This window comes from Schistocerca piceifrons, chromosome 11 (assembly GCF_021461385.2).
Source record: "Schistocerca piceifrons isolate TAMUIC-IGC-003096 chromosome 11, iqSchPice1.1, whole genome shotgun sequence".
Lineage (NCBI taxonomy): Eukaryota > Metazoa > Arthropoda > Insecta > Orthoptera > Acrididae > Schistocerca > Schistocerca piceifrons.
This window is the reverse complement of record NC_060148.1, coordinates 123,716,400-123,734,242: the sequence shown is the minus strand read 5'-3', so window position 1 is coordinate 123,734,242 and position 17,843 is coordinate 123,716,400. Positions and strand designations below refer to the sequence as shown.

General features: G+C 39.0%; 1 protein-coding gene across 1 annotated transcript in view; it reads right to left on the bottom strand.

Moving 5' to 3' along the window:
* The window catches only part of LOC124720293, a 209,700-nt gene that overhangs the window by 159,954 nt on the left and 31,903 nt on the right, over positions 1-17,843 (bottom strand). Inside the window, exon 3 of the mRNA XM_047245607.1 lies at positions 15,833-15,912. Within this exon, the coding sequence (XP_047101563.1) occupies positions 15,833-15,912 (80 nt within the window). The remainder of the gene's footprint in view (positions 1-15,832; positions 15,913-17,843) is intronic.

Sequence of the window (17,843 nt, the reverse complement as noted above, 5' to 3'; positions counted from 1 at the left end):
TAGTTACAGAGCTGCCTAACATCAGATAGCAGTACTGACTTCTTTGCAAGTTTTACATTTGTGTCCTGAATTATAACAAGGTATTTGTGTTACACTGTTTACAAAAGGCTTTACATTTGTTTTATAAAATATATCAAAGTTTTTATGAGTAAACAGTTTTATGCCCATACATGCTCTATACATAGCACTTACTTCACAAAAAGCCCTCCTTTACATCTTATAAGGCAGTGGTTTGATTTTCTTTTACAGTCCATGTTGATCAATGAAGTGAGCTAAATACGCGATGGCTCATACATTTGTTTACATCGGCAGCTGATATAGTGTACCAAAGACTGATATATATGAACAGGTATGGCACACTTTTAGAGCTACTGCAAATGTACTTTTAATGGTACATATAATTCCATACAGTTATACATTTAATTATTAAGGTTTCAAAGATGCTGATAATGGTCAATGAAGAATTTTCTCTCTGTCAATTAATTATTACTGATATCATTTAAAATTATAGGAGCTGTATGAAATTTTGGAGGTATATTGGATTTCTTTCTTTTCTGTTCTAGTTAAGGAAATATCCCTAAGTCATCTTTGATGCTTATTTCTGTGTTTCCACATTGGATCATGTGACTAGCAAAATTTGACTTATTTAGGGTGTCGAGCCTGAGAGCATCTATGTGTTCACAGTTATTGTACATTAAACCACTTACCAGTTTGCCTAAGTTAAAGTAGGGGCACACAGAACAATTTAGTTTATAAATGCCAGACGTATGCTGTACTTCAGTTTTTAAATTTAAGTAGTGAATAATTTTGTCTTTCATTTTATTGTTTGTGGAAAAATTAATTTTGATATTTTTTTGCATGGAATAAGTTTGCAATATGATATGATGCTTTACCAATGAATGGTAAGCAGATATATTTCACAGAATTCTGAGGAGCTATTTGAGCTAAATTGCTGTTTTATTTGGACTTAGAGCTATTTTTGTCACTGTATTTCTTTTTAATTCTGTTGTGAAGTTTAGTGATGGTGTCAGAGCTCTAACCATCATTATGGGTGATTAGTTTGATTGTTTTTAGTTCTTGCAGTTTATCTTCAGTGTCCAAATGGATTTTTTTCCATTCTGTTGAGTGTTACCCTATAATACACCATTTTGTGTTGCTCAGGGAGACATGATTAGCTGCTGTCGTGGCATCCATTGTAGTGGGTTTTCTATATATTTTAAACTTATATTTACCACTGCATTTACTAATTTTTTATCCAAGAAATTTATGCCACTATCAATTTCATGCACAACAGTAAAATTTAGGTTTCGGTGGGATTTGTTAACCTCTTTTGAAAACTAACTAACTTCTTCTATCGTTCCATCAAATAAGGTAAGTGTGTCATCCCCATAGCGTCTGTAATATACGACTTTTTTCTTTATTGTCATATTGGCATTGAAAAGGATGTTTCTAAATGATTTATGCAAATATTGGCTAGCAGGCTAGCTAGGCACCTGCCTACTGCAAGGCCATCTTCTTGTTCATACAAATTGTTATTAAAGCTGAACTAGTTTTGTGATAGCACTAAGATTATAAGTTTAACTAGATCATAAATTTCTGGTATACTGATCTTTTTTATGTTTAAGCATGTTACTTTTAATTACAGAGATCGTTTCTTTTACCAGTACATTTGTAAGCAAGTTAAATATCAAAGAATGTGAATGTGGCTATGTGTGGTATGGGGATGTCTTTGACGTTTCCTGAAATCTCATGGCTATTGTTTTCGCTAAAAATTATTTTCAAATGTAAAGGCCTTGGTGACGATCTCATTAAGTTTTTTTTTTGTTTTTTTTGTTTTTTTAGTAAGTGCTCTTGAGGTCACAATCAGATATATAGGACAATGCTCTTTGTGAATCTATGATTGTGATCAAAGTCCTGAAGGTGGAGGGTACATTATTGCGCATTCAGATTTTTCAATTGAGACTAGGATGAAGTTGCACTCTCTGAGGGCTTTTTTATGCTTAGCCTATAATTTTAGGTCTGGCTAAGTATTAATTTCTTTTATGTTACATTTCTGAAAAAATCTACATCTACATCTACATCCATACTCTGCAAGCCACCTGACGGTGTGTGGCAGAGGGTACCTTGAGTACCTCTATCGGTTCTCCCTTCTATTCCAGTCTCGTATTGTTCGTGGAAAGAAGGATTGTTGGTATGCCTCTGTGTGGGCTCTAATCTCTCTGATTTTATCCTCATGGTCTCTTCATGAGATATACGTAGGAAGGAGCAATATACTGCTTGACTCCTCGGTGAAGGTATGTTCTCGAAACTTCAACAAAAGCCCGTACCGAGCTACTGAGCGTCTCTCCTGCAAAGTCTTCCACTCGAGTTTATCTATCATCTCCGTAACGCTTTCGCGATTACTAAATGATCCTGTAACAATGTGTGCTGCTCTCTGTTGGATCTTCTCTATCTCTTCTATCAACCCTATCTGGTACAGATCCCACAATGCTGAGCAGTATTCAAGCAGTGGGTGAACAAGCGTACTGTAACCTACTTCCTTTGTTTTCGGATTGCATTTCCTTAGGATTCTTCCAATGAATCTCAGTCTGGCATCTGCTTTACTGACGATCAACTTGATACGATAATTCCATTTTAAATCACTCCTAATGCATACTCCCCAATAATTTATGGAATTAACTGCTTCCAATTGTTGACCTGGTATATTGTAGCTAAATGATAAGGGATCTTTCTTTCTATGTATTTGCAGCACATTACACTTGTCTACATTCCATTGCCATTCTCTGCACCATGCGTTAATTCACTGCAGATCCTCCTGCATTTCAGTACAATTTTCCATTGTTACAACCTCTCGATATACCACAGTATCATCTGCAAAAAGCCTCAGTGAACTTCCGATGTCATCCACAAGGTCACTTATGTATATTGTGATTAGCAATGGTCCAACAACACTCCTCTGTGGCACACCTGAAATCACTCTTACTTCGGAAGACTTCTCTCCACTGAGAATGACATGCTGCATTCTGTTATCTAGGAACTCTTCAATCCAATCACACAATTGGTCTGATAGTCCATGTGCTCTTATTTTGGTCATTAAACGACTGTGGGGAACTGTATCGAATGCCTTGTGGAAGTCAAGAAACACGGCATCTACCTGTGAACCCGTGTCTATGGCCCTCTGAGTCTCGTGGACGAATAGCACGAGCTGGGTTTCACACGACCGTCTTTTTTGAAACCCATGCTGATTCCTACAGAGAAGATTTCTAGTCTCCAGAAAAGTCATTATACTCGAACATAATACGTGTTCCAAAATTCTACAACTGATCGATGTTAGAGATATAGGTCTATAGTTCTGCACATCTGTTCGACGTCCCTTCTTGAAAACGGGGATGACCTGTGCCCTTTTCCAATCCTTTGGAATGCTACGCTCTTCTAGAGACCTATGGTACACCGCTGCAACAAGGGGGGCAAGTTCCTTCGCGTACTCTGTGGAAAATCGAACTGGAATCCCATCAGGTCCAGTGGCCTTTCCTCTTTTCAACGATTTTAATTGTTTCTCTATCCCTCTGTCATCTACTTTGATATCTACCATTTTGTCATCTGTGCGACAATCTAGAGAAGGAACTACAGTGCAATCTTCCTCTGTGAAACAACTTTGGGAAAAGACATTTAGTATTTCGGCCTTTAGTCTGTCATCCTCTGTTTCAGTACCATTTTGGTCACAGAGTGTCTGGACATTTTGTTTTGATCCACCTACCGCTTTGACATAAGACCAAAATTTCTTAGGATTTCCTGCCAAGTCATTACACAGAACTTTACTTTCGAATTCATTGAATGCCTCTCGCATAGCCCTCCTCACGCTACATTTTGCTTTGCGTAATTTTTGTTTGTCTGCAAGGCTTTGGCTATATTTATGTTTGCTGTGAAGTTCCCTTTGCTTCTGCAGCAGTTTTCTAACTTGGTTGTTGTACCACGGTGGCTCTTTTCCAGCTCTTATGATCTTGCTTGGCACATACTCATCTAATGCATATTGTATGATGGCTTTGAACTTTGTCCACTGATGCTCAACACTATCTGTACTTGAGACAAAACTTTTGTGTTGAGCCATCAGGTACTCTGAAATCTGCTTTTCGTCACTTTTGCTAAACAGAAAAATCTTCCTACCTTTTTTAATATTTCCATTTACTGGTGAAATCATCGATGCAGTAAACGCTTTATGATCGCTGATTCCCTGTTCTGCGTTAACTGTTTCAAATAGTTCGGGTCTGTTTGTCACCAGAAGGTGTAATATGTTATCGCCACGGGTCGGTTCTCTGTTTAACTGCTCAAGGTAATTTTCAGATAAAGCACTTAAAAAAATTTCACTGGATTCTTTGTCCCTGCCACCTGTTATGAACGTTTGAGTCTCCCAGTCTATATCCAGTAAATTAAAATCTCCACGCAGAACAATAACATGGTGGGGAAATCTACTTGAAATATTTTCCAAATTATCCTTCAGGTGCTCAGCCACAACAGCTGTTGAGCCAAGGGGCCTATAGAGACATCCAATTACCATGTCTGAGCCTGCTTTAACCGTGACCTTCACCCAAATTATTTCACATTTCGGATCTCCGTCAATTTCCTTCGATGCTATTGCACTTCGTATCATTATAAACACGCCTCCCCCTTCACTGTCCAGCCTGTCTCTGCGGTATACATTCCAATGTGAGTTTAGAATTTCATTACTGTTTACATCTGGTTTCAGCCAACTTTCTGTCCCTAGCACTATGTGGGCATTGTGACCGTTTATTAATGAGAGCAGTTCGGGGACCTTTCTATAGATGCTCCTGCAGTTTACTACTAGCACATTAATATTGTTATTCCCTGTTGCATTTTGCCTACTCCTACCTTGCCGTGTCTCAGGAGGTGTCTTGTCGGGCCTAGGGAGGGAATTCTCTAACCTAAAAAACCCACATGTGCACTCCACACCTGCTCCGCTACCCTTGTAGCCACTTTCTGCGTATAGTGCATGCCTGACCTATTCAGGGGGACCCTACATTTCTCCACTCGATAGCGGAGGTTGAGAAATTTGCTTCCCAGATCTCCGCAGAATCGTCTGAGCCTCTGGTTTAAGCCTTCCACTCGGCTCCAAACCAGAGGACCGCGATCGGTTCTGGGAACAATACTACAAATAGTTCGCTCAGATTCCACCTTGCGAGCAAGGCTTTCCACCTTCACCAACTCCGCCAACTGCCTGTATGAACTGAGGATGACCTCTGAACCCAGACGTCAGGAGTCATTGGTGCTGACATGAGCAACAATTTGCAGTCGGGTGCACCCAGTGCTCTCTATCGCCACTGGCAGGGCCTCCTCCACATCTCGGATTAGACCCCCCGGCAAGCAGACAGAGTGAACACTGACCTCCTTCCCCGACCTTTCTGCTATTTCCCTAATCACCCGCCTAACGTTCGAGCACCCAATCACTAATAAACCCCTCCCCCCATGTGCCTGCTCAGTCCTTGCTGAAGGAGCCGCCACATGTCCACTCACAGGCAGAGTGGGCGATGACACATGGCCAGCCTCCACATTGACCCTCTGCCTCGTGCGCAGTGAACGCCACTGAAACCGCCACTCCCCTTGGGGAGAGGGTGGCCCAACTCCACCCGGTACCTGCGAAGATGTCTCAACAGCAGGGACAGTGGGTGAAGCATGTAACACCTGGGGTGTACCATGCGACACACCAGACTCCCCACAGACTCCCTCCAGACTACACTCTGAGGCAGCAGCCTGAAGACAGCTGACCATGGCCATCAACACGTTGAGCTGTTCTCGAACAGTGGCCAGCTCCTCCTGCATCCGTACACAGCAGTCACACATCCTATCCATCCTAAGAAATCAATTTACTGTAGAGAGTTAATCAACTGTTAACTAGACTGCTAATTCACTAAAGGCGGCTGACAGTTGACTAAACTGTGGTTACTAGACACTTCTTGTAGAAAACAATGAAAATAGCACTACCTGTCTCTGGACTGTATTCAAAACAAACACTAGCACTACTGGCACTATGGCTGACTAAAGGGACTCTCTCTAACTGTATTCAAAACAAACACAAAATCTATGGAACACTATTACTAGCACTCGACAATTAAAGCTTCCTAAAAGCAAAAACACACGGAAGAAGAAGTGAAAAGTAGGAAAACCACAGTTAATACTTAAATTAACGTAGCTCGCTGCACAGCAGGCATGAAGCAGATGACGACACTGACACTACTGGCACTATGGCTGACTAAAGGGGCTCTCTCTGGCTTCATTCTAGTGTTTGTTTATGTAATCGTCTTCATACATTATCACTGTAGAGCTTTGTTCTAAATGAGTTTTTTATTTATTTTTCTGAGATCAGTTGAGTATTGCAAAAATTTGCATTGCGTCTTGTTTGTGTCTGTGTGTTCCTGGATTAGCTCGTTTATTTTATTACCTACAGCATTTTCACTGCAATTATTTAATTTAGTTATCTCACATGCAATTCTGGTTTCAACGATTGCTTCTTTAATGTTAATTTTTACTTGTTTTAGTTGTAATGTTATGTTTTGGGGCCTTGTTTAGCAGATTTTGTTCAAAATTAATGAAACTAATAGTTCTAAAGTTGATAACTCTATCAAAGAAACAATCTTCAACAGATGATGGGTTTTTGTACGACTTCTTGCTTGAAATTAGGGCTTTTATGATATGATGTTTTGTCGTAATGAAAACACCAGTTTCGTCTACAATGCATATGAAATGCACAGGAAACAGCAAGTTATTTCATTCTAAATGAAGTACATACATCTGACTATTCAGAAGCTCTTTCTGTTTGTACTGAGCTCTCATTTCACTACGTAGCCAACACAGTACACACTTTACCTTTGCTAGATATGCAGTTTTACTGATGTTCTTGACGTTCACTTTGATATACTTTAGAATGACTCTTTCAGCAAGACGCTTTTTGTTAAATGCTACAGTAAGTATTACTTTCATTAGCTGAAGCTTGCACTTTTCACAAATCATGCACAGATCTCCTTACCTGGTGACATAATAACAAAATTATTTTATCCACCTTGGTGAGAGAACACCGGAGCTGTTTTCGTAAATTATACTGTGGGAGTAACATTGACGTTTTTGGAAGTTTTACATTTTTGACCTGAAGTATAACAATGTTTCTGTGATTACATGCTTTACAAAAGGTTTTACATATGCATCCTAAAAGATAACCAAGTTATTGTGATTACAAAGTTATATACTTATATACATTCCATAAATTGCACTTTACATACTATAAGATGAAGGTCTAATTACTCTTTTACAATCCACGTTGATTAATGCTGCCATATACAAATGTATCCACCACCTTGTATTTAGTTCATTGACCAATGTGAAATGTAAAAGAAAATCAAACCTCTGCCTTATAATATGTAACAGAGAGCTTTTCATGAAGTAGACACAATGTATAGAACATATATACGTGTAAATTTATGCAATCATAAAAACTTTGAAATATTTTAGAACACAAATGTAAAACCTTTCATAAATTAAGCAATCACAAAAACTTTCTTCTGTTTTAGGACACAAATGTAAAACTTGTAAAGAAGTCAATGCTACCCATCTAATGATGGGCTCGGGCCTTAAATTAGTGCTGGCACAATTTAAAAAAATCTTTTAGCTGGTTGCAGTATTTTTCCTAAAGTGTGATTTATGAAAACAGATGTGGTGTTCTCTAACTAAAATGGATAAAATACTATCTAATTGAAATATTTTCAATAATGTACTAGTGGCACAGGATTTTCCCAGATACTGATTTTCTTTCTATTGTGGTTTTTGCTAACTCATCCCATAATCATTTGAATTCCATGTTTTGTTGAGTAGCCTCATTCCCCAGAAAGTTTGATACACTACTGGCCATTAAAATTGCTACACCAAGAAGAAATGCAGATGATAAACGGGTATTCATTAGACAAATATATTATACTAGAACTGACATGTGATTACATTTTCACGCAGTTTGGGTGCATAGATCCTGAGAAATCACTACCCAGAACAACCACCTCTGGCCGTAATAACGGCCTTGGTACGCCTGGGCATTGCTGGAAATAATAACGGCCTTGATACGCTTGGGCATTGCTGGAAATAATAATGGCCTTGATATGCCTGGGCATTGAGTCAAACAGAGCTTCGATGGCATGTACAGGTACAGCTGCCTATGCAGCTTCAACACGATACCACAGTTCATCAAGAGTAGTGACTGGCATATTGTGATGAGTCAGTTGCTCTGCCGCTATTGACCAGACATTTTCAATTGGTGAGAGATCTGGAGAATGTGCTGGCCAGGGCAGCAGTTGAACATTTTCTGTATCCAAAAGGCCTGTACAGGACCTGCAACATGTGGTCATGCATAATCCTACTGAAATGTAGGGTTTCACAGGGATCGAATGAAGGCTAGAGCCACGGATCGTAACATATCTGAAATGTAACGTCCACTGTTCAAAGTGCTGTCAATGTGAACAAGAGGTGACCGAGATTTGTAACCAATGGCACCTCATACCATCACACCGGATGATACGCCAATATGGCAATGACGAATACATGCTTCCAATGTGTGTTCATCACGATGTCGCCAAACACAGATGCGACCATCATGATGCTGTAAACAGAACCTGGATTCATCCGAAAAATTACATTTTGCCGTTCGTGCACCCAGGTTTGCCATCGAGTACACTATCGCAGGTGCCCCTGTCTGTAATGCAGCATCAAGGGTAACCGCAGCCATGGTCTCCAAGCTGATAGTCCATGCTGCTGCAAACATTGTCGAACTGTTCGTGCAGATGGTTGTCGTTTTGCAAACGTCCCCATCTGTTGGCTCAGGGATTGAGACATGGCTCCACAATCCGTTACAGCCATTCGGATAAGATGCCTGTTATCTCGACTGCTAGTGATACTAGGCCATTGGGATCCAGCACAGCATTCTATATTACCCTCCTGAACCCACCAAATCCATATTCTGCTAACAGTCATTGGATCTTGACCAACGTGAGCAGCAATGTCATGATACGATAAACCGCAATTGCGATAGGCTACAATCCAACCTTTATCAAAGTCGGAAACATGATGGTACGCATTTCTCCTCTTTACACGAGGCACACAACAACATTTCACCAGGCAATGCCAGTCAGCAGCTGTTTGTGTATGAGAAATCAGTTGGAAACATTCCTCATGTCAGCACGTTGTAGGTGTTGCCACTGGCGCCAACCTTGTGTGAATGCTCTGAAAAGCTAATCATTTGTATATCACAGCATCTTCTTCCTGTTGGTTAAATTTCGCGTCTGTAGCACATCATCTTCATGGTGTAAAAATTTTAATGGCCACGAGTGTATTATCCAAGTTCTTTTCTTTTTCTCAAAATTTCTGTTCTACTAATTCTTGAATTTTTTCCTCCAAACTGGTAAGTGTATCTTGTGAACAAATTGGTTCACCATTTTCACGCCACTGTTCTAATAATTAGATATGGCCTTGTGCATCTGAGATTGGATCCTTTACATATTTGCAAACCTTCTCAGTCAAATCACATAAACGATCTACAATGATTTGTGATTCATTAATATAACCATGTATTTCACACCTTACCAAATCACACTGCCATAAAATTTCAGTGTGTATCTCCTCTTTTAATGCGGACAGTTTTTCATGTAATTGATTACCTAGCCTCATCTCAACGTGCAATTTCGGAACCTCACAAGTTTCCCAAATCTATTTCTTTAGCTCTTCTACTAATTTTGCATTACTATTTTCTGGCTTTGATGTACACTCTTGTTTTTGAAGCATTTCACTACTAAGGTGATTGCCTTGAGCCATAATATTATATTTCATAATTACAACTTCACAAGAAAAACTGCTATATTTATTCCCTGTCCCTCAGGGGTTATTTTTCTAGTCATGCAAGTACAGTGGGTCTGTAAAGTCACGGTGCAGTTATGAACACATGTTGTGGCTAATTGAAACCAAATGAAAGATTGGAACTTGCACTACTTGGACAGTATAGCAAAGTGTTTCTGTAGTATGATGTTCAATGATGTGTGTGTATGTAAGTCATGAAGCAACCCAACAAACCGGGTAGCAGCAGCAGCTGATCAGGCCATGTCAGTCGAGATGTTGATGATACAAAGAAAAGTTTAGTGTAATTCGTGGCATGCTTAATCCAAATCCATGGCCGATGTTCAACTTGAATATCATCACACGCACAACAAAGAGCCACCACTTATAAAAAAAAAAAAAAAAAAAAAAAAAAAAAAAAAAAAAAAAACATTAATTGGTGGGATACCCAGTTAAAGGAGACTGGCAGTTTCTTGATGAACCATGTTCTGGTAGGCAGTCACTACGCACAGAGCCCGTAGAAGCTGTAATGAGACCCAAAAAATCTGGTGTATGTAGCATTGAAAATTAGACCTAAAAAAAAAAGATCAGTTCATAAGGGCTGAAACAAAAGCTCATCTTTTTAGGGTTACAAATTGTGGTTGTTGCACAGTATCAAACTGACTGATAGGTCCAAACGATTGAAGTTAGTTACACATATGCTTAATGAGATTGATTATGATGAACAATTTATGTAGAAGATTGTGTATAGCTATGATGCCACATTCCATTTCTGTCATATTCATCACTGTTCATCAGAATATGGGCTTCAGAAAATCCTTGTGCCTACGCTGAACACGAGGTCAACACATGGTGTGCCCTGATGCATAAGTTTTAGGCCAATTTTTCTACATGGTGCAGACTATGACGTCAACAACTACCTTGACATGTTGCACTGAAGGCAGTGGCAGTGCCACAATTTGCAGAAGGTATCATGTTTGAACATGATGGCACTCCTCCACACTATATCAATAATGTTTGCAAATTTTTGGATACAGAATTTCCCCCCACGAAGAACAGGAAGGGGTGGTTTCAACTCATGACCACCATGATCCTGGACCTAGTATCATTAGAATTTTACTTTTGGAGTTATGTGAAGCAACAGGTGTACAGTGAATATATCAACGACATTAATCACAGAATCGCAGATGCTATTCGCTCTGTTACACCAGATGTCCCTACACGTGTGGTAAGAGCTAGAATATATCATTTAGATGTATGTAGTGCAACAAATGGAAGCCATTAGAACTGCGCTGAACATGTATGCACACTTGGAAAGTTTGGCTTTCACTTTCATCTCATTTCACATTTCTACCTCATTTCACTACATTTCTGCAACCAATTAAAACTGCACTATGACTTTACAGACACACAGTACACTGTATCTCCTATTTACCAAATTTAATATCACTTTTCCATTATAGTACTCCCTGCACAAAGTCACTTCATTTAAAGTGCAGCAAACATTAACAGTTAATTTCTTTACTCTATTTACACCACCAAAACAAACATATTTACCTTAAAATATATTAACCACAGCCCACCCTAAGATGAGAACTGTGTGCTGGTGATGAGTTGCATGCTGGTGTGCTGCAGACTCATCACATCAAGCAGCTGTCACAGGCTGCTGTTGTAGTGCGGCTGGCAACCAAAAACTGTGTGGTGCTGTAGGCTGCATGCCGAGTCAGGAGCGGACACAATATTCGAAGACTGCCATCCTGTCACCATTCTTCTTCACACAACTCACATCGTCATCTTCCTTGCCGTAACACCAACTGTATAAGGATTGTAGATCTTTTTCTTTTGTCACACATTTACAATCCTTAGCGGTGGACTTTTGTTACTATTATCAACTGTGCTTTTCTGTTTAATCTTTATTAGTACCCTTCTTTTTCTTCCCAAATTCTTGGCAATTTGTTCTCCCCTATTTCTTTACCAATTCTTCTTATCTGATTATACTACGTGTCTACAGCTAGATGTTCCATTGTTGGTGTCAGATGCCCTTGGCAACTGTACTTCTCCTTGAATATAAAAGGAAAATCTTTCTTAAATTGATGTTCTTTTTTGATTTTCCACTCTCCTTCTACCATATTTCCTTTCTCCTGGCCTATATTGTCAACATATGCAACTTGGTTTGGGTCTTAGTTTGTCCTCAGACTGGATGTGTGTGTATCATGTTCACACACAAGGGCGTTCACACAAAGGAGCTATACAAGTACCTTTACTCCCTGAATTCCATATATGCTCGCACAACAAAACTTCATTGAATATACAGTCACCTATATTATTTATTACAGGATCCACAGCTGGTCCTGCTATTCACTTTCAGCCTCTCTTCTTCTTTGTGCCTTGATGGGGACCCCCACCCTGACAATTTAAGAAATACACTGAAAGAGATGTCAATTCTAATCTAGCACCTCAAACACCTCTTTCCACTTAAAACTTATATTCTCGCATCAGTTGAGAATACAACTTGGTAATATTACATCGGCCAGCCTTGCAGACGTCAATTTAAATATTTGCCTCCACCTCAAGTACTTGTTCCATACCAAGATCAACAGCAAGAAGAACAAGAACAACTGAAGAAGATATCAAAGATACATTTTTACGTTGTTAATTCAAGTCTTATGTCTTCTCCATGACCATTTTTCATGATACTTTACACTCATGGCTGCACAGAATAACATACGCCGACTACAGCAGATGGAGACACGCGCTGACTATCCACTTCCACTAGATGGGCAGCTCTGCACAAACAGAAAGCCTAGCGGCAGTCTACAGCTCTCAATCATTCTCCCTTAATTTAAAACTTTTCTCTTTATTCACATGGATATTTTCATCTCTTGCAGAGCCTAAGAGATGTACATTGCCATTTTCCAATCTAAATGACATGTAACACTAACAGTAACACTATCTCCATTTGCCTACATGTTCTTTTTTATTATTTCTTTTTTTGTGCCATTATCAATTGCAACTGGGAAAGAGACCAGTACATATCACTAACAAAATATTACATTCAGATCTGTAAAGATAAAGCAGGCAACCCGAAATGCCTAACATGTACTAATGCTTTTCCCAGTTGCATTTGGTAACAGCTCAAAAGCCTAAATTTGGGAAACAATAAAAAAACATGCATGCAGATGGTGGCAGTGTTATCATTTTAAAACTTTATTATGACTTTGGTACAAGAGTTGAAAACTGAACAACAATAAGCTGTTTGAGAGTTCCAAGAAGAACCAAAAATAATAGAAGTGGTTTGTTTGCAAAGCACTTTCACTTTCAAGAAAACGGTCACTTACTCCTTTGGTTACAGTGTACATAGGGTAACCTTTGCATTCTACGAATTAATGCTGAATATCACCACTGCAGAAAAAAACAAATTGCTACTTACCATAAAGAAGACACATTAAGTTGCATATTAATTATGCCTGTCTGCAACCCAACGTGTCTCCTTTACAGTGAGTACCAATCTACCTTTTCCTAAATTGTTGACATTCCTACCTGGAGTTTCCATTCTTTAATTAGTTCCAAATGGAATACAAGAACTTATATGCCACAAGTCATCAAAGAAATCAGGAAAAACCACAGAATAATAGCCAGGAATATTTTAATAATTGTTGCATTTCAGCTGTGAAAGTTTACAACTGATAATTCGATACTTTTTACATCACCAAAAGTCATTAATATCAAATATATAAGACCAAAGGGAATTAAAAATACCATAAAGTTGCTAAAAGCAGCAATACTTTTCTATGGCAGTGTTTCTAGCAGGTTAGTAAAATCTTGTGAAAGCTTGATAGAATTAATCTTGAGCCGCATTCATAATCAGTCCTTCACTCAAGCAAAATTTGCTAACTACTTTTCAGTTTCACATACCGACATATACCCTTACAAATGAAAACCTAGCAGAACTACAAACAACCAAAATAACCTGCTGGTATATTTTGTGACCTTACTGAAGCCTTTTACGTACCGTATTTACTCGAATCTAAGCAGCACTCGAATATAAGCCGCACCTGAAAAATGAGACTCAAAATCAAGGGAAAAAAATTTTCCCGAATCTAAGCCGCACCTGAAATATGAGACTCGAAATTCAAGGGGAGAGTAAAGTTTTAGGCCGCACCTCCAAATCGAAACAAAATTGGTCCATTGTAATATGAGACAATTTAGGTCGAATGAATGACGATACAGCTACAGTAGTTTGGTTCGCGTAGTAAGCTTAGCAGTTAGGCTTTACCAGGTAGTCATTGCTATCCGTCAGGCGCTCCGTCCATATTTATACGGGTACCCTTCCTTTTTCACGTGCTTCGTCTGGTTTGGATCGATTGCTTATTTTTCTTTGATCTGATAAGTGCCGTTCTCTTTGTTATAGGTGTTTACGTCACTCTAAGCTGAAAATGCATTACTGTACTCTGTCATGCACTGTTTGTCGCATTCTGATTATCAGTGTTTGCGGCCTGTCGCCGCTCGCGGCTCGGCTTGCTTTTGTGCGCACTACCGCCGCCTACAATTAAAAAAAGAAAAAGAGAGGAATCGTCTAATTAGCAAAACAATGGCAAGAGACTGCTATTTGTTGTTACTCACTGCTGCTTTCTTTGACGATCAACAAGAACCAAATAATAGACTGCGTATGATAGAAGATGTTCTGAACGAGAGTTTAGCGAAAATTTTTCTCTGTTCGAAAATCTTTGCAGACGTCTCTTTAGTACATAACATTCTGCACAGAAATTAGTCACCTTAGATTTAAAAATCTAGTCAATTGACGTGCTTCATTTCTGACTATCACTATTAGTCATAAGAATAATACGAATATAGACATGAAATGATATGTATATTCTTCGCGTTTGCTGTTGTCTCACTCTAGTTTCGTAGTTTATTAAGCAGACAGGATTTAAATGAGATAGCAGCAAACACGAAAGAATACATGGCAAAATGTTTATATACGTATTATTCTTATGGTGAAGAGAATACTGCATGTGATTCACAATTCATAAAAGTTCCTATTAGCAACCATCTCTTCTCATAGGTAGAAAAAATTCAGAACGTAGAGTTGGCCATATTGACAAACATCACAAACAGTCTTGCCAGTCGGATTTTCGTAGTACAGTACATTGAAATGTTGCTACATTCGAAGACAAACAATACGGAATTTGTATTTACTTCGTTGGATAATGTATGAAAATGCAGTGGTCGAAACTCGTGGCGGAGAAAAAATTTCGTCTTCCACCGTTTTTTTTTTTTATTTACTGACGCAGAGGTTTTGGCGCCAGTATTTATCTTTGTGCCTGAAAAGCATGCATGTGAATCGCTACATATATTTGACGACAGAAGTTAGTTGTGGCGGCACCTACCAACATTTTTCAGAACTTCCGCTTACTTTGCACTCGATTCTAAGCCGCAGGCGGTTTTTTGGATTACAAAAACCGGAAAAAAAGTGCGGCTTAGATTCGAGTAAATACGGTAACTAAACTGTTCAATTTTGTGGAACAAATCTGCAAATTTCCTTCACAATGAACAGCTAACTGCATGTTCAAAAATGGTTCAAATGGCTCTAAGCATTATGGGACTTAACATCTGAGATCAAAGTACCCTAAACTCAGAACTACTTAAACGTAAATAACCTAAGGACATCACACACATCCATGCCCGAGGCAGGATTCATACCTGCGACCATAGCAGCCGCGTGGTTCCGGACTGAAGAGCCTAGAACCACTTGGCCACAGTGGCCGGCCTGCATGATCTAAGGTGAGTTTTTGGCTTCAAAGGACCTGATGACAAGTCATATAAAACTAAATCACAAAATAGAGAAACACAAAATTAGTTACATATCAATGTAATCTACATTTTGAACGTGACAAAAGGCAGTCATTGTAAGCAACATGTCAGAAACAAGTGAAATTTCAAACATGCTTACTTGTTCTCCACAGATCCCTGAATGCAGAGATCAAGTTCGTCTGTTAAAACACACCACCATCTTTCAAAGGTCATCACTTTCTGGAAACAGAGGAAAGATAAGTCTTAATTATTGCATAAAATATATCATCGATCTAAGTTTTATTTATACAGTGATCATTTTTTATTCATGCAATTAGTTGCACAACCAAGTTCTTTTCTTTGCTGCAGTAAACGGATGAAACAATTGTACTGAGATAATCAGTGTTGGTTTAAGGCCAAAGTGACTCAAGTGTCCATTTGCAGCACCGTTGGTGCTCGTCATGCAAAATTTGTAAACAAGGTGTCTCATTATAAGTAGCAAACATAATCAGTTTCTATGCTCACTGGATTTAGATTTATTATTAAAGGTCTTACCAAGCTATGGCAGGTAATGTACAAGGCAAGGAGTGAAAGAAAAAGGGGTGTTACAAGTGATACAAGTTGAGAAGGGGTGGGGGGTGGGTGCTAAATTTTTTTGCCACTTGTGTGGGAAAATGTTTTTGAAATAGCACTGGAGATGTTCTTGTTGTTGTGGCCTTCAGTCCTGAGACTGGTTTGATGCAGCTCTCTACGCTACTCTATCCTGTGCAAGCTTCTTCATCTCCCAGTACTGACTGCAGCCTACATCCTTCTGAATCTGTTTAGTGTATTCATCTCTTGGTCTCCCTCTACGATTTTTACCCTCCACGCTGCCCTCCAGTACTAAATTGGTGATCCCTTGATGCCTCAGAACATGTCCTACCAACCGATCACCCTCCTTCTAGTCAAGTTGTGCCACAAACTCCTCTTCTCCCCAATTCTATTCAATACCTCCTCATTACTTATGTGATCTATCCATCTAATCTTCAGCATTCTTCTGTAGCACCACATATTGAAAGCTTCTATTCTCTTCTTGTCCAAACTATTTATCGTCCATGTTTCATTTCCAAACATGGCTATACTCCATACAAATACTTTCAGAAACGAATTCCTGACACTTCAATCAATACTCAATGTTAACAAATTTCTCTTCTTCATAAACCCTTTTCTTCCCATTGCCCATGTACATTTTATATCCTCTCTACTTCAACCATCATCAGTTATTTTGCTCCCCAAATAGCAAAACTCCTTTACTACGTTAAGTGTCTCATTTCCTAATCTAATTCTCTCAGCATCACCCGACTTAATTCAACTACATTCCATTATCCTCGTTTTGCTTTTGTTGATGTTCATCTTATAACCTCCTTTCAAGACATTGTCCATTCCATTCAACTGCTCTTCCAAGTCCTTTGCTGTGTCTGACAGAATTACAATGTCATCGGCAAACCTCAAAGTTTTTATTTCTTCTCCATGGATTTTAATACCTACTCCGAACTTTTCTTTTGTTTCCTTTACTGCTTGCTCAATACACAGATTGAATAACATCGGGGAAAGGCTAAAACCCTGTCTCACTCCCTTCCCAACCACTGCTTCCCTTTCATGTCCCTTGACTCTTACAACTGCCATCTGGTTTCTGTAGAAATTGTAAATAGCCTTTCGCTCCCTGTATTTTACACCTGCTACCTTCAGAATTTGAGAGTATTCTAGTCAACATTGTCAAAAGCTTTCTTGAAGTCTACAAATACTAGAAACGTAGGTTTGCCTTCCTTAATCTATCTTCTAAGATAAGTCGTAGGGTCAGTATTGCCTCACATGTTCCAACATTTCTACGGAATCCAAACTGATATTCCCTGAGGTCGGCTTGTACCAGTTTTTCCATTTGTCTGTAAAGAATTCACGTTAGTATTTTGCAGCTGTGACTTATTAAACTGATAGTTCAGTAATTTTCACATCTGTCACCACCTGCTTCCTTTGGGATTGGAATTATTATATTCTTCTTGAAGTCTGAGGGAATTTCACCTGTCTTGTACATCTTGCTCACCAGGTGGTAGAGTTTTGTCAGGACTGGCCTTGTTTCGAATTAGGTCTTTCAGTGTTCTGTCGAACTCTGCACACAGTAACATATCTTCCAT